This window comes from Lissotriton vulgaris, chromosome 7 (assembly GCF_964263255.1).
Source record: "Lissotriton vulgaris chromosome 7, aLisVul1.2, whole genome shotgun sequence".
In the NCBI taxonomy this organism is placed as follows: Eukaryota; Metazoa; Chordata; class Amphibia; order Caudata; family Salamandridae; genus Lissotriton; species Lissotriton vulgaris.
The window spans coordinates 481,939,246-481,965,567 of NC_141695.1; the positions used below are offsets into that span (position 1 = coordinate 481,939,246).

Here is a 26,322-nt window from a genome sequence, read left to right on the forward strand (position 1 = left end):
ATGCTGTCCAGGAAGAGGGGATGGATGCACACAGGGAGGCTCACCATGTGCTCTCATGCATGCATCCCTATGGCCCTGAGGCAACAGGGGGCCATGTAGGGTCTCCTTAGTGCCCTTGTCCCACAGTTCTCATGGTGGACTAACCGCTATGAAATGTGTCTGTGAGGAAACTCAGAATATGCTTAGCAGTGCCACAGGGACACTGCCAGTATATTGGTAGTCCAATTCTGTAGCCTTTCTTCTACTGGGAATTGAAAGGAGGAGCAACTGTCTCTCAAGTTTTTGTACCCTTACAAAGACAAAGACAATAAGAAACCATTCCGCAATTGGAAACTATGTATAATTCACTGATTTTTATTTGACAAAAATGCATACAACTATAGCAGTTCTAAATGTATGTCAAAATATCATGCAGAGAAGTATACTTTTAAAAGACTATTATATTAAAATATTGACAATCAAAATATTGTGTTGGCAAATATATATTGGTAAGTATAGATTCATGCAAAAAGGAACAATTAATGGACAGAATGCTGAGCAATGTCAAACACTCACCTCCAGTAAGAGATCTGGGCCTAAATCCACCTTTTTATTTGCTCACCACACCATCCCAGTTTGGACCCAATCATATATGCAAATCAGTCTTGATCATGTTCCCCATGGGAACATTCCAGCTCGAACTGCCAGATCAGGTCCTCCCTGGCCCGGAAACAAGCATTATAGGATCTGTTTCAGAGTAACAACCCACATCCGCCAGGCATGGCGAGCACAGGAACCACATGTGGGCATATTCGATCTACTTGGTGTTACAAATGCATAAAGAACAATTGATGGAAGGAATACTGAACAATGTCAAATGCTCACTCCAGTCAGAGATCAGGGCCCAAATCCATCTTTGTTTTGCTCTCCACGCCATTCCAGTTATGGCCTGGCCCAGTGGTGGTTTCTTCACTTGGGCGGGGGAGAGTTACCCCCCCCCCCCCCCCCACTGTGAGCCTCACATGATAAATAAAATGGGAATGAAAAGATTTCATTGCCATTTAATTTTTCCAACATGCGCACTCACAACATTGAGGCAGCCCAAGCCCAGAGGCATAGGGACGTGTCCTCTGCTGTCGATTGGCAGTAAAGGACAGGAGCAGTGGCTGCCTTGATGCTCAAAAGTGCACATGCCACTTTGGCCGGCTTTCTTGCGCCAACCAAAGTGACATGCACACTTTGAAGCTCTCCACCTATCTTTCTTATACAGCTAGGTGGAGACCAAGCACAGGCCTACAGGGCCTAAAGGAGCGTCCAGACAGCCCGCTCCATCCTAGTGCTGCTCTCATAGCATGAGAGCAGTGCCAGGATTGGTTAAGGGAGTTGGCTGGGCCCATGCTGCAGCGGAGAAGAAGATTAGGAAGAGGGAGCTAGTGCAAGACAGGTAAGTGTTTTTTTTTATTTTTACTTTTCCTCCTGCCCTAGCTTCTATCCCTCCGTCTCTCCACTCGGTGGTTTGCCACCCCAAAGTCGCCTTAGCTGTTAGCCACCACTGGGCCACACATATGCAAATTAGTCTAAAGCCCTGCTCCCCATGGGAAAGGTCCAACCCAATCTGCCGGGTCAGGTGCTCCCTGGATTGGAATCAAGCATCCTAGGACAGATTTCAGGGTATGACCCCTTATCAGCCAGGATAGCTTGAATCCAGTGGCATGGTGAGCACGGGACCAATGCATGGGCATACCCGTCCCACTTGGGGTGACAAATGAACAATTGATGGACGGAATGCTGAACAAGGTCAAACACTCACCCCAAGTCAGATTTTGGCCTAAATCCATTGTTTTTTTTGCTCAACACGCCACTCCAGTTTGAAAGCAGTCAAATGAAAATCAGTCTGGACCCTGCTCCCCATGGGAACAATCCAAAACAATCAAATGCAAATCAGTCTTAACCCTGCTCGTTATGGGAAAATTCCATGCCAAAACTGCAACCAGGCCTCCTTGGACCAAAAAGAAGCATGCTAGGACTGGTTACGGACTATCACCCTTCATCAGCCAGGATAGCTTGAATCCAGTTGCATGGCAAGCATGGGACTCACGTCTGGGCATACCGTCCAACTTGGGGTCTATAGATTCACTATTTTTATCTCCACATCTATAATTTGTGCCCTAAAGTAACTTTAACTGAACGAAGACTGCTAATTACTTCCCATATTACATAACTCATGACATGATCTATAATATCATTGATATCATCACTAGGGTGGGTGGAACTATTAATCAAATGAATTTGGTAATTGTACATTACTCTTGTAACACAGAATTACAGGGGGCAGGAAGAGGGAGCAATCCCTCTATGTTAAAACATCACTGCAGATTATATTGTAATCTGCACTGCTATTTAAACATGAAGAGACTGCTCCCTCTCTTGGCCCAGGTTAGAAATCACTGCACAGCAGTGCATACATCTCAGCGCCCTTACATACTCTGTACTGATCATAATATATAATATACACACTGGGTCTGCTCTATCTGGTAATATAGTGCAATGCTACTTATGATAACTCCAGTATGAAACTTTAAAACAGCAGGAAGCTGAATTGAACATTAAGGGGTAGCCATACATATTTGTCAGTCCTATAGACATGGAGGTGAACCACAACGGTTTGGTAAAACTACAACCTACAGGTCTTTCAGAGTCATCCTTTTAGTTCTAGGTTCATCGAATTTGGAGCCTGTTAAGAGGTGAATCCCATGGCCTGCAGCTACTGATGACGTTTTTTAACTGACGTGACTTTCATGCACAGTTATGACTAGTGATGACAAGAGGTTAAAACAAGTGATAATGAAAAAAGCTCACTAATTTATGTCATGAAATGTATATCTCATGATGTAGTTCGAGGCAGAAGCCACATGGTCCTTCCATGTGACCAAGGGTTCTTTAGCATGTTATCTGGCTTCCTGTGATTCATTAGGTCAAACATTGTGATATATAATTTCCGGTGATACTATCATAATTGTCCTTAATAGTTTTTAAAACCTAAAAACCCAGTTCTTCTTTTTGGATGCTGAATGTGCCACTATACAGACCAATTGCATCCCTGTCGCAACGCCAAGCTGCAAAGCTACTGACATGTTGCAGTTTCTGTATCAGAATGGGTTGATTGTGCGCATGTTTTCCATGGCGATGTATTAATTAATCTAGGTAGGCCTCCATGTGTAGGAAATCCTATGAGCACCCCGAACCATGAAGACTCCTGCATAGAAACAGTCATGGAGCCAGACCATTGCTTCCCTAACATTCAGTCTTCAGTAGGTTATGAGTCTTTGTGTGTGCCATCAGAACTACAAAGAGAACAAATCCATAATGATCAGTCCCATCCCACTCCGCCGACTTTATTGATTCAATGAAGAGAGTCTGAGAAGTGGCCTATTCACTGCAAGTCCAGGGATTGATATTAATAAGAATAAAATTAAGAAAATAGTAAGAGGAGTCAGTGTATAGTTAGGAATTAAAACAGGAATTCCTAAGGTAAGAGTACAAAATCAATTAAAAGCAATTGGGGCTATCTAAATTAAAATGACCTCAATGCTGACAGTATGATAATGAAGTTCGCAGGTAGAAGAAAATGCTCTAGGACATATGGACAAAGAAGCTGAAAAAGAAAGAAAGCTGTGCTCCTCTTTTACAAACCATTCATGAAGCGTCCAGTTCTGGAGTCGACATCTCCAGAAGGACAGAAAGTTTAAGTGGCAGTCCAGAGAAGAAATTCAAAGACAGTGTAAAGTTTCCGCATAAATCATATCATTAGTGGGGCAAGTATCTAAATTTTTCTGGAAGAGAGGAAGCACAGCATAGCTTTTTAGTGAATCTGCGTCCAAATGTTTTTCAAAATCCATTGAAAAATTGTCATGTGATTGCACTTTCTAGGATGCCCTATAACGTGAGAGGAAACTACTTATTGTAATCCCTATGACAGTGGTGTTCCTCAACATATCAACACAGCTAGTATGCTATAACTGCTGTACGATAATGCAAGGGGCTACAGGGCAGTAAGCACACATTGGTAATATTAAGCACTGATGCAGAATAGGACAACATTGCTGTTCATTCTGCCTGTGTGCTGCACCATGTATTTCTCATTAGGTTAGTCTGGCTGCTCAATGATGTCAACAGTGGTGTGCAATAAGTCAGATTGCTACCAAACGTGCAAGGAATGCTGCTTACTGTGACAGAGGTGCTGCCCCTTGTGCTCGAGGGAATTTGAAAGGATCAGGTTGTAATTTTCTTCCCTCTGGGGCAGAAAGTTCTCACAACATATTAATAGAAAATGTCAGGAACCGGAGAGGGTTCAATTGTAGTTGCCAACATTATGAGCTCATTTTGAGCAATACACAATGAAGTGATCAAAAGGGACCCTTGTACTGAGTGTCAGGTTAGTTATCTGGTGCCTGTGTTACTCAAGGGAAGTTAAGCATGCATTTGCCCATTATTGCCACTTTTCCTAAAAATTCAGGAATCACACATTACTACAAGGTCAATAAATTGTCAAAAACCTTCTCCTAAAACCATGGCCCAGATTCTGAAACCTGACAGGCAACGAAGCGCAGCACCCAAAGATACTGTGCTGCATTGCCTGACAGTGAGGGAGCAGGAGAGCGCCATATTCACATAGAAAGGGCTCTCTCCTCCCTGCTCCCTAGTGCCAGTACTGATTTCAGCTGCAGAGTGAGCCATAGTGCCGTAGCGCCATAGCGCTAGGGTGTGTGCGTGAGTCTAGCACAAGTTTTGTACATGAAAGGAAACCTTCCTTCACAAAATACTATGCTTAGACAAGTAGAAAAGTTTCTTTGTATGGGTGCTGTACAGTGCTGCATGCATGCAAAGTTAGTGAAGCACGGAGAATTGAAAACATTTCTCTGATTAAAGCCTGCTTTTCAGTGGCATTAATTTTTGGTGCTAAACCCTTGTACTGATGTTTGAGAATATGGTTTAGCATCAAAAAGCATGGGTGGTAGCACAGGTACTCCCATTTATCGCCCAAGTAACACCCCTTGACTCATAATAATACAAAGCAGCATTTTGTGCTGCTTTGTGTTACTTTGAAAATCAAACCAACGCAAATACCAATTTGCGGTGCTTTGTGGATCCCAAACAAGGCTTAGCGTCGGTTTAGCATTAAAAAAGTAAAACTACGCCCACGCTAAAACTTTGAGAGTCTGGGTTCGACCAGTCCAGGTTTCCAAATGAAGGCTGGTGTGGGTAAAAAGTATAAGACTTTTTATTATTCAAATAATATGCTCACTAGCAAGAATCAGTTCTGTGACTCTCTATCCTGTTAAACTGTTACATTTTTATCATCTCCTACACAAAGCAATACTGTTAGAGAGGTTGGTGTGTCACGTTAGTCGAGTGCAGTGTTTTAGCACAGCTTCATCACCTGGGCAACTTGAAACAAGATTCACTCACAAGATATTTTTTTGCTGTTTAATATTTCGCAAAGTCGGCAGCTCTAGCCACTAGGGTATATCTCCTGCCACTTGACCATGTCACAGTAGAACACAGAGCACAATGAAGATATGCTGTCAGGCACAAGGGCCTAGAAGTGACAGCTGATTGCTGAAGGCATGCAGAGCTATGGATATGTGTTTGTGGCAACTGAGACCGTTCACGGACATCAGGTTCCAGAAGATCATAGGGTTCCTAGAGTACCATTGTAATACACCTTGATGAACAAAGCTATTGCGCAAACAATCTGAAATCTGTTAGTAGAGCCGGAGAAGTGAAGGGCGGTGGTTCTTGTGGTATCAACTGATTCAGGTAACTTTGGGCAGCAATATCAAGCACTTTGTTTGGTAGGCTCAACATCTCTGTCCTCTGTATGGCATAAAGCGAGCACTGGGCTAAATAGGACAGTTCTCCTACAATCGAGCAGTATACCTCTTTATCTCCTCAGCTGAGGTAACAGCATAGTTGCTTCCTCATATCTGTAGCTAACATCCTTAGCCCTCAAAGACAGACAGAAACAATGTTGCCTCGAGTCCTCACCTTCATCAACACAAGTGTGCAGAACTTCTTGAGGAAATGATGAACAGGAGATAAGCACAAATTATATCCAGCTTTTGTGTGGGTGGTCCACATTCAACAGATTCAGAGTTATCCCAAGAGGAAACTAATTCTAAAAAGTACATTTCATTTTAAGGGTGTCTCAAGTCCATTGCAACCAGCCACAGAGGTGCTGTCATTGTACGTTTGTGTACTGGTTTCTAGACAACTCTCTGGCCATGCAATTGCAGCTGCTAGTATCTTTGTGGACTGGACACATGATTTGGGGGATGGGTAGGGTTTCCACTTTCTTTTATTAATGCCTTGGCTGTGACTTTTCACCACTATGTTGTTCAGGTTTTGGTTATGTCAGGAAACATACTGAAAATAGCTATTGTATTCACAGAAGTGTATCAGAATCCAGACCGTCACTTAGCTTCGCTTTGAATTTTGCTGGTGAGAAATTTGAGGGAGGGGAAAATCAGAGAAACAGCACATGCAGCATGTACTAAAAATGTGAGGCAGCAGAGTTGATTTCTATCTAACACTATGGAGCACCCTACAACCGTAAAGGCTACACACATGCAGGGAGGCAGTAGATCAGTGGGCCTAATCATGACATATTTCATGGATTTATCAGGGAGCGCCTGAAGGCAGTTAACTACGGGGTAAAACGTTGTATACCCTGCTACAATATTCAAATGTCACCAGCCGTAGAGTCATGGTCCTGTCACAGGGACAGTAGCCATCTATATCAAAAGGAGTATCGCTTTCGGGTGTACCCATTCCATCCAATATAGTCTGCCACTCTGTTAGTGAGCACCAAACAAAAGTGTTGTAGAGGGCTTGTCAGAAGACTTGTGACACAGGTCTCCTGTGCAAGAAAACACATCTGTCAGAATGATTAAATGAGGAGCTCATTTTCACATGGCCCCAGAGCCAGGAATGTTGAACCCTACAGTGTGAATTCCCATTTAAGAGGCAAGTCCTGTAAGGGCACTGGCCTTAAACCATAGTATATTTTAATCATATAAACATAGTGCTGAATAGATTACACACCCACTCGGTTAAAAAAAGGGGCTTGCCTCAATTCGAATGTGTGAATGAAGACAAGCAATGATTGTCAGAAATATGAGGAATTAAATGACTGTTATCAAATTTAAAAATGCAAATACAAAAAAATCAGAAAATTAGAAGGCAGGGCTTGGAATCCCAAGATAGTGGACTTGGGGCTATGAAGCTCCTAACCCCATAATGGGTATCGATCTGGAATCCTGTGGCTGGCAGAGATAACCTGACTCTGCATTGCCGCGGCTCTCACCGTGATCACTAGGGATCGGGAAGTGCAGGTGGGGAGCCCGTGACCCCCCTCTGGGTGGCTGTGGAGTGTTGCACCCGCTGGCGTGACAGGTCTGGAGAGGAAGGCTGTGAGGTAAGGTGAGGTACACCATGGGACCTCGCACGCCTCCTTCTGTGCTGCTGATGGTGCAGTCCAAGGAGCTGATGAGTTGGTCGTTAGGTAGTCTGGAGCCCAGGCTATGGAGTACGAGGAGCACCTGCTCAAGGGAGCCGGGCATGAGGCCTAATCAGAGGTCCAAAACAGCTCTGTAAGGTCTCAACAGTGGGCCATTGAGGAGTGTGCGGCCTCCAGTTGTAGAAGATGGAGGAGACTGCAAGTGTAGCTGCTTTTTCGGGCCCTTCCTTTTTTCTGCTAGGACTCTCTACTGCAGGCACTGGGACATCTGCAGGAGGGGTGGGCCTAGCGCTCTGGATAGATTGGGCAGCCGGGGGCCCCGCAGAGGCATACCGTACATAGACATCCTCACTGCAGACAATTCACTCAGGGTGCAACTACTGTACTGTCAGTGACCGCTGGGACTAGGGCGGGTCCATGCTCCCTTGCCTAACTTCAGGGGGCACACAGACTACAGGTGCAGTGGGGCCCTGTAACATGGCCAGGCATTATGCCCAATAGACAAAAAGCAGAGCAGAGGATCCAGGGGGCTGCTCCAGGAGGAACAACCTATGGTTGTTGGGATCCCAAAGGGGATTGAGGAAGTCAAACCTGAGCTATTTTTCACTACCTGGTTATGATTCCAGCTTCCGGCAGGGTTTGTTTGACATGCTTTATTCTAGACCACAGGTCCTTGGTACTCTGCCCTCCACTGGCGGCACCCACACCCAATTATCATGCACCTTCTAAATTATGCAGACGGGAACTTTCCATTTAATTCAGTGAGACAGCAAAAGGAACTGATGTGTGAAGCTGCTAGTTTGCTGCTGTTCCCTGATTATACTCTCAAAGTCCAGCAGCAGCACCAGTCTTTTGTGAGGGTCACACAAAAGTGTAGGGATACGCAGATCCCATGCAATTTGTTGCTTCCAGCAAAGTTGAAGATGATGTTTGCTGGGAATCACTGTTTGGGGCTGGCTAGACTTCAGATCTGCAAGGGGCTCACTACTACGCAAAAGACACACAACGTGTATAATCTTCAGAAGACTTCCTTAGTTTTCTTGCATTGAAATGGGAAACAGATGCCTCAATCTTTGAAGTATGGGGTGGGGCAAAGTTAGAAATGTTTGCTGGGTTTGTTTGTTTGTTAAGTTGCAGCTTGCTCCAAGGTTTTGGGAATGCTTCACTCCCTTTCATTTTAGGTCAATGCCTATGGCTAGGGTGGTGAACTGTACCAAATATAAGGTGGCCTCCTGTAATGCAAATGTTTTGAATGAAAAAGTGAAGAAGGCGGTGCTCTTGAAAGTGGTAACCTGTGGACCTGTGGTGGTATTGTTGCAGGAAACATATCTTCTGGGCACATGCTGCTCGTTCCGGGACAGACATGGATACACCAAAGCCTATCATGCGGGGAACACTAGAGGCTCCAGGGGCATTGCAATCCTTCTCCACTGTACCTTTCCCTTAGAGGTGACAAAGATTTTTCATGAGTCCTTGGGCAGATGGGTGCTGGTAAGTGAGGAGAAAGGAGGTAGATTCTGGTCCATCTGCAGTGTCTGTATACCCCCAGCCATGATTGAAACCACCTTTCATGATTTGCTTGGTCTACTTAGTACTCTCCCCAGGGGTGCAGTCATATTGCGTGGGAATTTTAATTCTGTGGCTGACACAGGTCTAGGGCTGGTTACAGGCAGAGGCTATCTGTGAGTAATGGTGACTCATGCATCCACATTCATGTAAAGATACTTATTACTCCTATAGACTCAAAACACTGTCTAGACTGGACTACCTCTTGACCCCGGTGGGAATGCTCCATGAGATCGCAGATTCCAGAATCCTCCCGAGGTGCCTGTCTGACCATTCGCCTATTGAGCTCTCAAATCCTTGGGCGGGGGAGGATTATCAGCTGGCACATGCTGGTCTGGCTCCTGCTGGAGGATGAGTTTCAGGAGGACATTCAGAAGGCAATAGGGCGCTTTCTGGACCAGAAACAAGGCTCAGTTCTTTTGGATGTCATGATGTGGGAGGCACTTAAGACAGTCGCTAGGGTCGACATTATATAATACACCGCATACACCATAAAGCCAAAATGCATTCAGAAATCCAAGCATTAGAGCGAAAGGTTGAGGGGTTGAAGGAGGGGGTGTCTCGGACACTAGATCTAATGTTACTCCTTGAATTGGAAAACACCAGAGAAGCACTGACGACCAAAGTATGGGTCCAGGTCAAAATGGCAATCCTAGCCACCAAATACAGAATATAGGAGGCCGTGGATAAGGCTGGCAAACTGATCTACTAGCTGGCAGAGAGGGAGGTGGAAACATGATTTGTCCCAGGAATCTTCGTTGGGGGGCACTGTTTTGTCATGGACCCAATGGGAATAGCTTTAGCATTCACAAACTATTATAAAGCACTATATGAGACAAAGAATTGTTCAACTGCAGTGTTAAATAAACCAATCCTCTGGGACTTGCCCTTCCCCAAGCTATTACCTGAGGAGAAAGAGGCATTGGGCTCAAAATGCCTTTATGCCCAAGAGGGAAATATGGCACTGTAAACGTCGCCTGTATGTGATGCTGGACTTATCACAAAACTTGGAGGAGCCACAGGCGATAATGTCGATTTATTTGAAAAAAGCACTCAATACGATCAAATGGACCTACCTGATGGCAATTCTCTAAAAAATTAATATTAGCCCGAGATTTTGTGCTCTTGTCAAACTCCTAAATGAACTCCCATGGACTGCGGTATGGATTAACAGAGTGATATCAATCCGTTCACTATATGGCGGGCACAAGTCAGGGATGCCCCCCTCCAGTTTGCGATGGGCTGCTGGTGAAATGGGTACGCAAGGACATCGAGACCACAAAGACCTATCCCTCATTGTATGCAGATCTTAAGTATATACAGGAAAGACTCTGGTCTTAAAGTTAACTGAGACAAATCGGTGTTACACCCCATAAATTGTTCCTTGGAGGGGTTTGGAGAGAAAGCCTATAGACCATTGTGGATCACATCTGCTTTTAAATATCTAGGGAAAATCATTGCGCTGGACCATGTGAATAGCTGTTAACTTAATATAGATGCTCAGTCACCTTCACTCCCTATTTGATGCATGGGAAAGTAATCGCTTTCTATAATGGGCCAGGGAGCCATTTTTAAAGTGATTGCTCAACCCCAGTGGCTATATCTCCTCTAGAACTACCCATATACTCTCTGGAGGATTCTTACCTTCCCTACAGGCTACTATTACCAATAAAATATGGGGTGGGAAGGCCCCAAGGGTAACTTTCAATAAGTGTATGCACACCCACATGACGGGGGCGGGGCTGGCGGACATTTGACGATACTATCTGACCTCACAGTTATTGCCTATAAATGATTGGCTGTGCACTTATAGGGTAGACGTTGGTGTCTGGCTGGAGGTGATTTGGGTGGTGTGCCAGTGCCCCTTTTACAGTTATACAGACACAGGGTGTTTTTAAGAATTTTCCAAAGATAACCCAGAACACGACTGCCTTCTGGTGCAGTGCTTTGTGGGACATGAAATGTCAAGGCAGGCTTACTGAGCAAATGTCTCTTTAGTATGGGAGGGGGTTGCCAGCTGCTCATACACAGATTGTTTATACCTCCAGGTTCGTCATGCCCTGGAGACATCATCCAAATACCCCTGGGAGGTCCCGTACTTTAACCCAAGCCGATGGAGTGGCGGGGGACATCTTCTCTATCAATAGGGCGTTTGTAGTCCATATCCCAGATCCAATGCAGACCCTAACGGAGAGATGGGAGAGCTAGCTTGGCCAGTGGGAGCAGGAAGACTGGGTGGAGGTGAAAGAGGCTACAAGGTAGATCATGATACCAGTTCAAATATTTCCGTAGAGTGTATTTTCATCATCACATGCGCGGAGGCTGAGGGTACCATTTTCATATGGTATGGGAGTGCTCAGCGATCTCAAAAAATCAAGTAGTATTTCGAAATGCGATGAGCAAGATGTATTTATTTGGATAATACTAAATTAAAGGGATTATTGGTGCAATATAAATCAGAAAAGAATATTTCCAGCTGCATAAAATTAAGACAATAAGAAATAGAGGCCCTTTACAGTCTAGAAGGGTTGCATTTACACATTTTGTTTTACCTAGTAAATATTCCATGCTACCCACTTGCTAACCTACAGGTAAGCAATGTAGAGTGATTACCACGAGAAACATCAACATGTTTGTAAATGTGCTACTGTCATCAAATTAACAATTTCTGTAATCTTTTCTTGAGGTCTGTAAAATCCCTTATTGGTTTGTAGGTATTGTAATATTTGCAGAGGAACATGGGCGCGATTCAATGTCATTTGATCAAATATGGCTACATGACTAGCTAGCAAATACCATCAAATTAGTAAAAATGTGCATTTCTTCATTGATTTTCAATATCTCAAAATCAACTGATGTATTAGAAAACTATATACATTGAAATATTCAATCAAAATAGATCAACTGAATTCATGATATCCAAATAATACCAAAATTGCCTACAGTTGTATACACTTTCTTCTTTTTTATCAGAAGAGGATTTACCAGGAATGGTGCACTGGTCCAAGCAAAAGTTGAAAGGGCACTTAGATACGCAGCCTTTTTCAGAACACGTAGTTCATTCTTCCGTATTGCCAAGACTTGCTGCTCAAATGATGGCTCCCAAGCATAAAGTTTAAGGACTTTTATCCCGTTCAGGATTTCATTCATGAGTTTTATACGGGAGTCCTTAAACTTCATTTGCTCAACCTGAGTAAACAAATAAACCAGACATTATTATTGGTCTTTTTAAGAAACTTCTACATTGGTACAATATAAATGCTGAGCATACCAATGAACATTAAAATATTCATCAATCTAGTTAAAACAATGCACACATAATTACATCTTGATTAATGCTTGGCTTCATTTGTCTATGATGGTCATCTAGAAAGCTGGACTTGCTACACATGAGATAATATGGTGAATCCTACTTAATTGGTGTTTATGCTTTATTGATATGTATAATTGATATTTGTAATGCAATATTAATGAAGAGAGCAATATGGGCCCGATTCACAAAGGTACACTTACACTTTTGTGTAAGTTTACTGTTTTTCGGTATTCACAAACAATTAAACAGTAACTTTACTTTAGGCTTGTTCTATCTTTTTGTGTGTGGAGTTCTCCATCCTGCCGGGGGAGTCTCCACAATTGTAAAGTTGTATTAAATTGTTTGTTTGTGAATACCGAAAAAGAATAAACTTACACAAAAGTGGTAGTTTACATTTGTGAATTGGATCCCCAGGGCCTCATTTATGAGAAATGACGCATCGCTGCGTAAAAGCAGCGATGCGTCACTTCTCAGTGCGCACTCCTTGCGACATTCCTGATGCGTCATATTTAATGTATGACGCATCATGTCGCAAGGAGTTACAGATACGTCAGTATTTATGACGTATCTGTAAGCGCAAAAGTGACACATTGCTGGAGTGTGTCACAGAAGTGACGCAACTCCAGCAATGCGTCCTTTCACATGGGGCAAGCCCCATGTGAAAGGGCCTGCGTCAGTTTTACGCCTGCTGTGCGGCAGGCGCAAGATTTTGACGCAACAGCGTCCTAAAAGTGAAGCAGTGAAATCTCATAGATTTCACTGCATCACTTCTATGACCCTTCCTTGCGTCAATACGCCCCCCTTGCATACATTTTACCTGGCGCAGGTATAATGTGGCGCAGGGGTTTACAAAGTGACGCATCTACCTAGATGCATCACTTTGTAAATATGGCGCAACAAGGCACAATTTTTACGCCACTGGTGCGTCACAAAAAGTGACGCACCAGTGGCGTAAAAGTGACGCACAGCCTCATAAATGAGGCCCCCGTGTTTAAAACTTTTCCAATCCACATGTAGGAAGCCATCACTCAATCAGCTAATGAGCTGTTATTCGTTTGGGGGAACTGTGTATACACCTGAAGATGCACATCCTTTGGTGTTGGATTGTTGTGTAAAAAAATATTACAAAATTAACTAAATCTAGAAAGAAAGCAAAGATTGAAGCAAAACGTAGAAACACTCACTGCATTCAAAAAATGTAAGAAGCAAAATTACATAAATGGTTAAAATATGACTGAGACACTAATATATGGAGTTCTAAATGTTATGAAAAAAGCACCAAGGAAATACAGTATCGATATTTATATTAGATCAAGACCTAGATACAGTTGTAGACCAACCTTGATGGAGTAGGACCCAGAAAAGCATTACATGTCACTCCAGTCAAAATTTGTATCTGAAAGTCAAACTCATCCTGTGGCCTAAAAGCAATGACACTGTCTCACTTTTTGAATAGGCTGGGAAAGTCACTTATATTTCCCCCAAACCCCTATAGTTTTTAGAAAAGGTCCTGAAGTATCAGGTCTCTCTCTGGTTAGTGCTCCGAAAGTATCCTTTAGAGACTATTCCAGGCTGAGCCAATGTGCTTTCCCCTTCTTCAGCATAAAGAGCAGGGAGCACGTCAGGATTCTTCACAGGCAGAATTCAGTGTGCTTCTGATTGTTTCTACTAGGTCTAGGAATGGTCTGCACTAATCAGTGGCTGGAGACCTTCCATGGGCGTTTCTCAAAAATTCTCACTCTTAGAGATTCCACTTTTACAGTACTACCTCACTTGACTATACACTGACCTAGATGTCTTTGTACAAAATAGCAAAAGCCAGGCTCTCATCTGAGGAGTTTTAGCACTCTACCAGGTTCAGCCATAAGAATATGAGGGACCTCCCCGCCCCCTTCTTGATCTTGAAACCAGTAGCAGTCGGTGGTGGGAGTAGCTGCCGGGCTGTGATGTGGGGAGGGGGAGGGGCAGGTTGGGCGGTAGTAATCTATGGATTACAGAGGATTACAGGTAAGTAAACATATAAATAAATATAATGATTTTCGTGCACTGCACCGCATTTGGGGATGCAGTGTGTGCAATGAAATTAGTTTCATTTATTTATATGTTTACTTACCTGTAATCCTCCCACGTCACCGCCCGGCACCTACTCCCACTACCGACCACTACTGATTGAAACAAATGTATTTTCTTCTGAATGTCTGAGATAGCTCCCCTGATGAAAAATGTCTGTCAATTAAGCTTTTTTCTGGCATCATCATGTCTGAAGCCAAGATTTAGCTTTGGTAGAGTTCTTTTCTCTGGCATGGGTCTGCAGCACCAAAGGCCACAATTTTGCACCTGGAGCCATACTTTTCCAGTCATAGCTATGAGTAGTATAAATGTAGACAACATCCCACATGTGTCCTTTCACTTCCACACAACTAGTGAACTACCTGCACCAACTTGCCATATCACCTTTTTGTAAAGTTAAATAACTTAACTTGGTGTAACCTATTTTACCATGTGTTACAGGGACACATCACACACACCAGCACTGAATATGCTGCACAGCGAGAGCCAAAAAACCAGCAAAAACAGTCCACAGAAAGTAGGGTTGGGTGGTAAACTCCGCAGGAGGAGTTCACAGAGTTTTTCCCACTCCGCCAGCTCTGCTTAAAGCACCGAGTTCAGCAAAAACTCCACTAACTGCTGTCTGGAAGAGTTTATAGCCCACCCCTTACGATGTAAGCTATTACACCTGCTGTCTAGGGTGATCAATGCTGTGAGAAAAACTAACACATCCAACCGCTCGGCTGTGATTTAAATACTTATAAACTAGGTAATGGGGAAAAGTCCATGAATGGGGAAAGAGGCTATGAATCTATGTAATCTTGTCTGGCTGATGGGAGAGCAGGGATCACTAAAACAATATCGATGTCAAAAATATAGAACTACCATAATATCGAGTAAAAAATATAGAACGACAAAATATTGACTTCCTATCTCCAAACAGGTAAGTACAAAAATATTGAATCAAAAATATCGATGTAAAAAATATATTTCGTCAAAATATCGATTTTTTTTAAATGCTTTAAAGTAATTAAAAATTAATGAAATTATAAATATAATTAAATTTAACATACTTAAAATACTTAAATAACTTTAAAATTAATAAATAATTAATGTATGTAAAAAAACATACAAATGTATTTATGAATACATATATATATGAACGTAATATTAATAGAAAATATTTTAAAAAATTACCCTAGGATAGCGGAAAGGGTAAAATGTACTCACTCCAGTGAGTGCAACAGTAGAGAAAGCGTTGGATAGCGCAGGGGTAAAAATTATTATTCACACTCCAGTGAGTGCAACAGTAGGGAAAGCGTTGGATATCGGGATGGTAAAAATTACTATTCCCACTCCAGTGAGTGCAACAATAGGGAAAGCGTTGGATAGCATAGGGGTAAAAATTAGTATTCCCACTCCAGAGAGTGCAACAGTAGGGGAAGCGTTGGATAGCGTAGGGATAAACATTACTATTCCCACTCCAGAGAGTGCAACAGTAGGGAAAGCGTTGGATAGCGTGAGGGTAAAAATTACAATTCCCACTCCAGAGAGTGCAACAGTAGGGAAAGCGTTGGATAGCGTAGAGGTCAAAATTACTATTCCCACTCCAGAGAGTGCAACAGTAGAGAAAGCGTTGGATAGCGTAGGGGTAAACATTACTATTCCCACTCCAGAGAGTGCAACAGTAGGGAAAGCATTGGATAGCGGGAGGGTAAAAATTACTATTCCCACTCCAGAGAGTGCAATAGTAGGGAAGGCGTTGGATAGCGGGAGGGTAAAAATTACTATTCCCACTCCAGTGAATGCAACAGTAGGGAAAGTGTTGGAAAGCGTAGGGGTAAAAATTACTATTCCTACTCCAGTGAGTGCAACAGTAGGGAAAGCGTTGGATAGCGTAGGGGTAAAAATTACTACTCCCACTCCAGTGAGTGAAACAGTAGGGAAAGCATTGGATAACGTAGGGGTAAAAATTACTATTCCCACTCCAGAGAGTGCAACAGTAGGAAAAGCGTTGGATAGCGTAGGGGTAAAAATAACTATTTCCACTCCAGTGAGTGCAACAGTAGGGAAAGCGTTGGATAGCGTAGGGGTAAAAATTACTACTCCCACTCCAGTGAGTGCAACAGTAGGGAAACTGTTGGATAACGTAGGGGTAAAAATTACTATTCCCACTCCAGAGAGTGCAACAGTAGGAAAAGCGTTGGATAGCGTAGGGGTAAAAATTACTATTCCCACTCCAGAGAGTGCAAGAGTAGGAAAAGCATTGGATAGCGGGAGGGTAAAAATTACTATTCCCACTCCAGAGAGTGCAACAGTAGGGAAAGCATTGGATAGCTTAGGGGTAAAAATTACTTTTCCCACTCCAGTGAGTGCAACAGTAGAGAAAGCATTGGATAGCGTAGGGGTAAAAATTACTATTCCCACTCCAGTGAGTGCAACCCTAGGTAAAGCGTTGGATAGCGTAGGGGTAAAAATTACTATTCCCACTCCAGAGAGTGCAACAGTAGGGAAAGCGTTGGATAGCGTAGGGGTAAAAATTACTATTCCCACTCCAGAGAGTTCAACAGAAGGGAAAGCGTTGGATAGTGTAAGGGTAAAAATTACTATTCTCGCTCCAGTAAGTGCAAAAGTAGGGAAAGTAAATACTTCATATATTAATGAAAAAATATATATATTAATACCAATTACAAATTAATTAAAAATAATTACCAATTTAATATAATATAATATTTATTCAATTAAAAATACAAATAAAAAATATTTATTAAAAATCATTACCTATTAATTACCAATTTACAATTAATTAATTAACAATTGAAAAATAATTAACAATTATTTAAAAATAAATACCAATAAATATATTTCAACATTTTAATAATTATAATTAATTTACTTCCCACCCTATTCCCCTATTAACCCACAACCCGCTACAGTAAATAAATTAACAAAATTAACATAATTAGCAATTAATAAATTAATAAAAATGTTTGACCAATTGAAATTGCATTAATTACCTATTAAAAATTAATTAACAATTAATTTAAGATAAATACTAATAAAAAAATAAAACATTTAATCAATTATAATTAAATTACTTCCCACCCTATTCCCCTATAATCCCAAAACCAGCTACAGAAAATAAATTAATAAAATTAACATAATTATCAATTAATAAAAATTAATTACCAATTATAATTTAATTAATTACCAATTAAAAGTGAATTAACAATTAATTCAAGATAAATACCAATATTTAAATTTAAACATTTAATCAATTATAATTAAATTACTTCCCACCCTATTCCCCTATAAACCCACAACCCACTACAGAATTAAATTACTAAAATTAACATAATTATCAATTAATCAATTAATAAAAATTAATTACCAATTATAATTTAATCAATTACCAATTAAAAATTAATTAACAATTAATTCAAGATAAATACCAATAAATAAATTAAAACATTTAATCAATTATAATTAAATTACTTCCCACCCTATTCCCCTATAAATCCACAACCCGCTACAGAATTAAATTAAGCAAAAATTAAATACCATAAAATTCATTACTTAAAATCAATTATAAAATAAATATACACTTTTCACACATATACTAACATAAAAAACACTTTAAAAATTCGATATTATTAAAAAATCGATATAATTAACATCTATATTATATACTTCGATATTTTGACTTTCTATATTTATGTAAATCGATATTAACTTACTTACCTCAAAATCGATATTTTTGTAGTCTATGTTCTGTCCATTCGATATTTTGTCCATTACATTCGATATTTTTGTTGTCTATATTCTGTCCATTCTATATTTTTTACTCGATATTAGTGCAATTCTATATTTTTTACTCGATATTTTGAGTGTATACCCAAAAGAAGCATTCCTACTGCAATTGTGGTGCTTTTTGCTGATGTCAGCATGCTCTGCCTCATATCTGAAACAATAGGGGACTTTGAGGCTGGGGTACAAACATATTCCTGCGCAGTTGTAATGTTAGAAAAGTGACCATCAAATATGACTTATAGAGGGAGTTGTATTGATTTGAATTTTACAATTGTAGAGGGGATACCACAAACAGAATTACCTGTATTTCTTTACAACCAGCAACGCCTACATCAAACAGAGAATACACGGGTTATCAAGGGTTTCTGAAAAGACTTGTTTCTTTTGACTATTGCATTGGTCGAATTTTATTTTTGTGTGCAAGCGCAATTGCTCCACGCCAGAGGATGGATTGGAAACGACATAAAAAAAGGTGTATTTACCAATCATGTATTGTCAGAAAAGGCTATAATGCTGCATTTGCTGTTGGTAAATATAAAGAAGCTCACACGCGAATGCATGAGAATTACAAACACACACAAAATTCCAGTCACTGTCCTATTGGCTCATACATTAGTAGATAACCCCTAAATCAACAAACCTTTTACCCATCATATAAGCAAATGCTCAGAAAGCCTACAAACAAATACATGCTTTTGTGTAACACACTGATAGCGGGAAAAATATCTCGTACTAAAATGAATGTGTCGATTTATACTGTAATGTTAACACCTATGCAGAATTTTTCCAAGCAGTTTGTTGAAAGAAGCAGAAAGATTTGTTTGTATCATGCTAACTACTTCACTTCCAGGAACATTATATGCCGTGATTGTACCATGATCATACAGCAAACTGGGTGTCTGGACCCATATCTTGTAGCACCCACCGAGATTACAACCAATCACGTCAGTGTACACATATTCTATTGCCTGCAATGTATAGTAGTAATCTTGTATTGGTTGGCGATCATTTGTGGGAGGATTGGCCAAAGGTTTTGGGGAAAGCTATTCATAGGTTGCGATGGCTCGGAGTCTGTACTCTGACTTTGTATTGGATGGGGAAACCCTGACAACAGCCTCTCAAAAGTGCTTCCTAAGGATATGCGAGTGTGCACATCATGAGCACCAGTTACATTTGCAATGCAGCTGTTCGAGCTCTTGACCTCCTCCGACCCAGCTGACTCTCGTAGCCAGGTAGGAAGGCAAGGGAAGAATGTATCTTGTTTCCAGGAATCATACCCTCTTGCTTCATTTTAATTTCCTTAAAATCTTGTCCGACCTCGGATGTCCCCTTGCCCCCCAAACTCCATTGGTAATCTGTGCCCATCACCGCAGGACCTTTACTTAAAGCAGAAGGTAGCTTTTTGTATCACAAGTCCTTCCCGTGGATGTGGAAACAGGTGACTAGTTTAGTCTTGTGACCAGACACCCACAGTAACAGCATCCACTGTTTAAACGTGGCTTCCAAATAAATAACACATGCATGCATAGAATTGTAGCGTTGGTCAATTGGCTAGCGCTAGGTATTGCGGCCCGCAACGCTAAATGATTACAGGAGCCGTGGTTGCTGTTACTCACGTGGCTCTGACTACTCGAGCCAAGGCCACGCCTCCTTTATTTATACCCTCCCCTGCGCCTGACGTCACGCTTCAGCGCGGGGGCGCTCCAGCAGCGTGGGACAGCTAGAACGCTGCCTCCCGGTCCGGAACACTACATTCCTTCTAACCTTTATTAAAACAAAGAAAATGTCACAACACGGCATAGTATAAAATGATGGATCTGTTATCAGTCTGTTAGTGTTCATTCAGGGTCTCACTCTACCAGGAAGTCGGCGAGCTGGGAGGAGGGTGCACAATGTCTTCTCAGTTCATATCGGGATTGTCCTCTTCGGGATGTTGCCACCCTGGGGTCCCCGGGACTGGGGTGCTGCTTCCCCCCGCTGGAGAAAACAGGTGTGCCGCCCCGCCTTCGGGGTGGCGGGGAGTTGTGGAGTGTCTTGCTCTCTCGGGTCATCCTCATCGGAGACCCCCTGATCCACCTCTGATTCCTCTTGCCGCTGCGGACTCAGGTGGGGCTGTTCTGGACTCTGGGCGATGCTCTGGTGTGCTCTCCTAAAGAACGAGATGTCTCTGGTGACCGTTTCGGACCCTCTCTGAGCCGTCACCATGGTGCCGGTCCGGCGTGTCACAGTCAACGGTTGGTGTTCAAAGGGAAGCCGGAACTTGCTTCCGGGGTATCGATCTTTGACATAGACTTGGTCCCTTGGTTGTATGGTGGATTCGCGGGCCCCTCGTCGTTTTCTGGCTTGATTGTTGGATCTAGTGTGATTTGCCATTGTCTTCTCATTGCAGGCTCGCTCGGGAACCCACGTTGGGTGGTTCGGGAGGGTGTCCTTCATGGTTCGGCCCATTGTTGACTCGCTTGGTGCCGCTTCTGTTGTAACGTGCGGAGTCATGCGATATTCCCTCAGGAAACTGTAGATGGCCTTTTCTAGCGGTGACCCATCTGCTAAGGCTATGCGGATGGTCTTATTGAGCATGCGCATAAACCTCTCCACTTCCCCATTGGCTTGGGGCCAGCGTGGGGTTATTTTCTGGTGGTGGATGCCCCAGCTCTTCAGGTAGTCTGCAAATTCCTGGCCATGGAAGGGTGGTCCATTGTCTGTCTTGACTACATCAAAAATGCCATGGGTGGCGATTGTTTTCTCAAACTTGGCGATAACCTCCATGGCCGTTTGGCTCCCCACGATCTCCACTTCGGGGTACTTGGTGAAGTCGTCAATGATCACCAGGGAGTATCGCCGGTCGGGGAGGTGTCCAAAGTCGGCACTTACGCACTCCCATGGTCTCTGAGGGTTGTCTTTGGTCACAACTGGATGTGGGCGGTGTGGTTGCCCTGCTGCTTGACACCAGTTCCACCCTCTGACGGCTTCTTCCACCATCAGGTCCATCCCCGGGAACCACACCTTGGCTCTCAGCCTGCTTTTCGTCTTTACCATGCCCTGGTGTCCTCTGTGTGCGAGTTCCACCGCTTGACGGGTGAGGCTGACTGGCATGACTAGACGGGGCCTCGTAGTAGGCATCCTTGGCTGTTGAGGGACAGTTCCTCCTTGATCCGCAGTATGGATTCTAGAGTCGCTTTGGCCTGTGGTGTCCTTCTGCTCAGGGATTCCTGGATGGGGCGCCAGTTACCCGACCGGACTGCATTGGCAGCCAGTAGGAGGCATTCATCATGTCATGACGCTTCTATGATGGAGTCGAGGTTCATGGGCAGTGGTCGGGACCTCTCTGTCACCAGTCGGACATATTCCTCTGTATCCTCCGCGTCCTCTCTCTCTTCCTGGGTGGCCTCTCGGGGGTGTCTCGACAGGTAGTCCGCGGGGTTCGTTGACCCTGGTTTGTACTCCACTCGGTAGTCGTACCCTTGTAGCTGGAGTATCCATTTTTCAATTCGCGGAGGTGGCTTGGACACTGAGCCTTGGAATAGGGGTATGCGAGGCTTGTGGTCTGTGGTCACTGTGAAAGCGTGTCCATACGTGAAAGTGTCTGCAGGCCCAATGGATGGCTATGGCTTCTCTTTCTATCTGTGAATACCGCTGCTCCGTGTCAGTCAAGGAGCGGCTGGCATAGGCGATAGGCGCCCAGTCCCCATTTCTTTGAAGCTGTGTCAGCACTGCTCCGAGGCCGAAAGGGCTGGCGTCCATGGCTACGTTGGTGGGCTTAGATGGATCAAAATATGAGAGAGTGGTGTCTGCGGATAAGGCTGCCTTGGTGTCTCGGAATGCCTTTCCCTGTTCCGGGCCCCACTGCCAGGTGGTGGCCGACTTGGTTAGTTCTCGGAGGGGCTTAGTGAGGTTGGACAGATCCGGGATGAAGCGCCCACAGAAGTTTACCATGCTGAGGAAGCTTCTTGCTTCGGAAACGTTCGTAGGGGCCGGGGTCTCCTGGACATCCTTTACCTTGTCAGGGTCCGGTGCCACTCCTTGGCTCGAGAACATGTATCCAAAAAAGCTGATTTTGTTCTGCAGGAACTGGCACTTTTCTTTGTGCAGGGTTAAGCTGGACTCTTTGATTCTTTTGAGAACCCCTCGTAGTCTTTTGTGGTTTTCCTCGATGGATGACGCGTAGATGAGTAGGTCATCGCTCACGTTCAGGACTCCTGGGAGTCCACTGAGGACTTCCCGAATTGTGTTCTGAAATACTTCGGCTGCACTTGATATTCCGAAGTTGAGGCGTCGATATCGCCTTAGTCCTACATGGGTGGAGAAGGTGGTTTGTACCTTGAGTCAGGGTGGAGTGGTAGTTGGTGATGTCCCGATCGGAGATCTACCTTCGAAAACCACTTCGCCCCATTGAGCTCTCCGAGGATGTCGTCGATTGTGGGAGTCAGGTGCCGCTCCCTTTTTACCTCTGCGTTCGGTGGACGCATATCCACACAAATGCGGACCTGTCCGGGTTGCTTAGGCTTCCGGGCTACCACGATGGGAGATACCCATGGGGTGGGACCACTGACTTTTTCTATGATCCCCTGTTGTTCTAGCGTTTCTAGTTCCTCTTCTACCTTCTTCCTCAGGTGGAGCGCGATTCGCCGGTGCCTCAGTGCGACAGGTTGGACCGACGGGTCAATGTGGAGGGACACTTCTTTCCCTTTTAGGCATCCGATGCCTTTGAATACCCACTCAAACTCTTCCATGATGGTGTCTAGTTCTTCTTCTAGTACTGCCATGGCAAAAGATATGAGTTTTAGATCTTCGGCTGACTGTCCACTCAGCAGCATGCCACTGCCTTCTTTAGTGACATAGATGGTCGTGGGAACCGTTTCCTCTTGGTGTTGTATTTCAGTACTGAAACATCCAATCAGGGGAATGGGTGTTTTCTGGCCATATGCAAATACTCAGATTTTTGCTTCATGTAGGGGGGGTCTTGCGCATAGTTGGTTGTACACATTCGCAGCCATCAGTTCAATGGATGCCCCCGTGTCAATAGTGGCCCTCACCTCTTGCTGGTGGATCATGACGCGGCACTTTGGAAGGCGGCGTTTATTCCTTTGTGGTTGGTCGATGGCGTATACGTAGTGAACAGGATAGTCTTCTGCGTCATCGTCCATGTCCTCACTGTCTCTTTCTTCCCTCACCGCGTGTGCAGCCTCCTTCTTGGCTCTCGTGGATCTGCACACCGCCGCAAAGTGGTTCATCCACCCGCATGCACTACATTTCTTTCCCCTTGCCGGACAGTTTTGCATATGGTGAGGCTGGCCTCTGCAATATCCACACTCCTTCTTCTTGTCTGGCGGCTTCCTCCCACTGGGTTGTCTCCCTTTGGGTCGTACCACATTTACTTTCTCCGCCGTGTTGACTTGTTCGACTTTGATTGGTCGGTGCAGGGCTGTTTCCATGTGGGAGGCTCTCGCCTGTGAGAGTTCTTTGGAGCGGCCTAGTTTGAGTATGTCAGCGAGAGGTTTGTCGTCTTCCTGTAGTATTGCGACTCGGAGTTTGGACGAGAAACATCCCTGTATGATCCGCCCTCGGATCTCTTCTTGCTCATCCCGGAATCTACACGAGCTGGCTAGTTCTTTCAGCCTGCCATGGAATGCATCCAGGGACTCGTCTGCCTCCTGTTTCACTTGGCGGAAGATGAACCGCTCATAATCCTTGCTTGCCATGGGTTCAAAATAGGCGCTCAATGCTGTGAGCAGTGTCTGGTACGTCTTTGGGGTAGCCTCCGTCAGTTTTTTATAGATGCGGTGCATGTCCTTGCCCCCTAGGTGCAGCAGTAGTGCTCGACGTCTCTCTCTAGAGATCCCAGCACCCTCAAAATAGATTTGTAGGCGGTCAGTCCAATGCCTCCAGCATGGGGCGAGGGAAGATGGGGCACCATCCACTACAAAAGGTTCAAGGGCGGGAATAGACGCCATTTTGGTTTGTGCGCCATGTGCCGCGCTGCACCTCCAATGAGCTTTCCTGTGACTTGGTACTGGCTCTGGGACTGACGATTGTCGTTCAGTAGGTTATTTGTCCAGTCTCTCCTGGCACAGGGCGCGCTCCCACAGCCTGGGATGTTGGGCCTAGGCGGTGTTGCGTGAACTTTGCTCGAGGGTGGACTCGTGGCTTGGGTGGTGGCATGGTGCGCTGCTCTTACCCGCTCTGGCGTTGCGGGGACGCTGGCCCAAACTCCTAGGAGTTCGCCGTGGCTCCCTTTAAGCACTTCCTTGCAAGCGCGGTTTGGTGCGGCAGGTCCTGGGCCCGGCTGATCGCCGCCACTTTTGTTTCCCTCCGGGATCGATGTCCCGCACGGGGAAGAGGCAGAGCAGCGTAGCGCCGAGTTGAGCATGGGGTGGGTCTACTGGACCCTCGTCGCCAGTGTAGCGTTGGTCAATTGGCTAGCGCTAGGTATTGCGGCCGCGCAACGCTAAATGATTACAGGAGCCGTGGTTGCTGTTACTCAAGTGGCTCCGACTACTCGAGCCGTGGCCATGCCTCCTTTATTCCCACCCTCGTGCCTGACGTCACGCGTCAGCGCGGGGGTGCTCCAGCAGCGTGGGACAGCTAGACCGCTGCCTCCAACTCCGGAACACTACAAGAATTTCCATTTATTAAGCTGCCTAGGAAAACGTGTGAATTTTCTGTAAGTGACTCACTGCAATTTGTTTATCAGTGAGCGCGACGGAACAGAATAATTTCGCTGATTGCTGAACAGCGTGGAATCTCCCTGAGTTTTTAGGTAACTCTGAGGAATTCCACGGAGTAAAACTCTGCAAGTTCTGCCCACCCCAAAAAGGTGGCAAATCAAGGATAACCATTGAGGATAGGCTAGCATGCCATAGAGATGTTTACTTGTTGTTTGAGGTGCTTTGGATATTTGAATTACACAGCTAATTTAATGAACATCACTACCTTGTCTTCACTTTCTTGCCAGGCTGTGTTCTCCTCTAACATAAATGTGGGCATTATTCAATATTTAATGGCTGCATATTGAAAATGAACATTATACATGGAACACAGGGAATATGCCGGGCATAAAAGGGTCATACCTGGTCGTCACTGAATAAGATGATTTTACTTAGTGGCACTGGAAAAAGTAGTTAGTGTTGCTGTTAATACACCTGGCATTAGCAACAGATTAAGCAGTACTGGAGCTGTGTCTGGTATATGGTTGGGGCTTAAATATATAACACTGTTAGACAACATTTCTGGGAATAATTTTGATTACACAAGACACAATCAGTCAGTCAAATTAATTTTATTCGATTTGATTAAAATCATACAAAGGACATAAAAACAGTATTATATAAAAATAAAATAGAATTAAACAGTTTCTTTACAATCGAGTTGATTTGACATAGTATTACAGTAAAAACAGTTTTAAAATCACTAAAACGGTTTATACACACTGATTTGACAGGTTCTTACATCTTCTTGATCTGACCGCTGCCACTAGAAAGTTTGCCATGGAGAATGTGATGCATATATTTCCCAGAGATTGTAAATAAAGCATGGCTGGTCTCACCTGGGAGAAACCAGCTTCCCTTAAAACAGGTAGCAGATATTTTTTTCTGTGTGCTTTGAAGAAATCACAAAACATAATAACGTGCATCGTGTCTTGAACTGAAAAGTTGTCACAAGTGCAAGGTGGTGCTAACTCTGGTTTTATCCAAGAGTTGAAATTGCCCAAATAAAAGTGAATAAGATTGAACCTGAATTTTGTTAACAGAAACCTATGAAAAGGGTTTGTGACAAAACATAAATAGGGCTCAATTGCAAGTGAATGAAGTGACAAATAATGCAGGCGAACTGTGGGCTTTAACAATTCTGTTTCTTCTCGCAACAAACTTTCCCTTAGCATAAATTGTTTTTTAATTACATCCACATCCTGTTTTGTAATACCAGAAGGATCAGTAAATAAGTCTGGTCGTCCCAGGTCATTAAAAGATTTTTTTAAGTAGGCCAGCCATGGAATCATGCTACTGTTCTCCAAACTCATCACATCCCTCATAATCATGTGGTTTAGCGTTAGTTCTGTGTTTAGCCAGGTCTTGAGCCAGTATGTTAA

The 26,322-nt window shown here is 43.8% G+C and overlaps 1 protein-coding gene across 1 annotated transcript in view; it reads right to left on the reverse strand.

The window, feature by feature from the left end:
* ABCC3 (ATP binding cassette subfamily C member 3) overlaps window positions 1–26,322 on the reverse strand; it is a 624,389-nt gene that overhangs the window by 211,972 nt on the left and 386,095 nt on the right. The window contains exon 12 of the mRNA XM_086930544.1: window positions 12,050–12,253. Coding sequence (XP_086786670.1) covers window positions 12,050–12,253 — 204 coding nt within the window. The remainder of the gene's footprint in view (window positions 1–12,049; window positions 12,254–26,322) is intronic.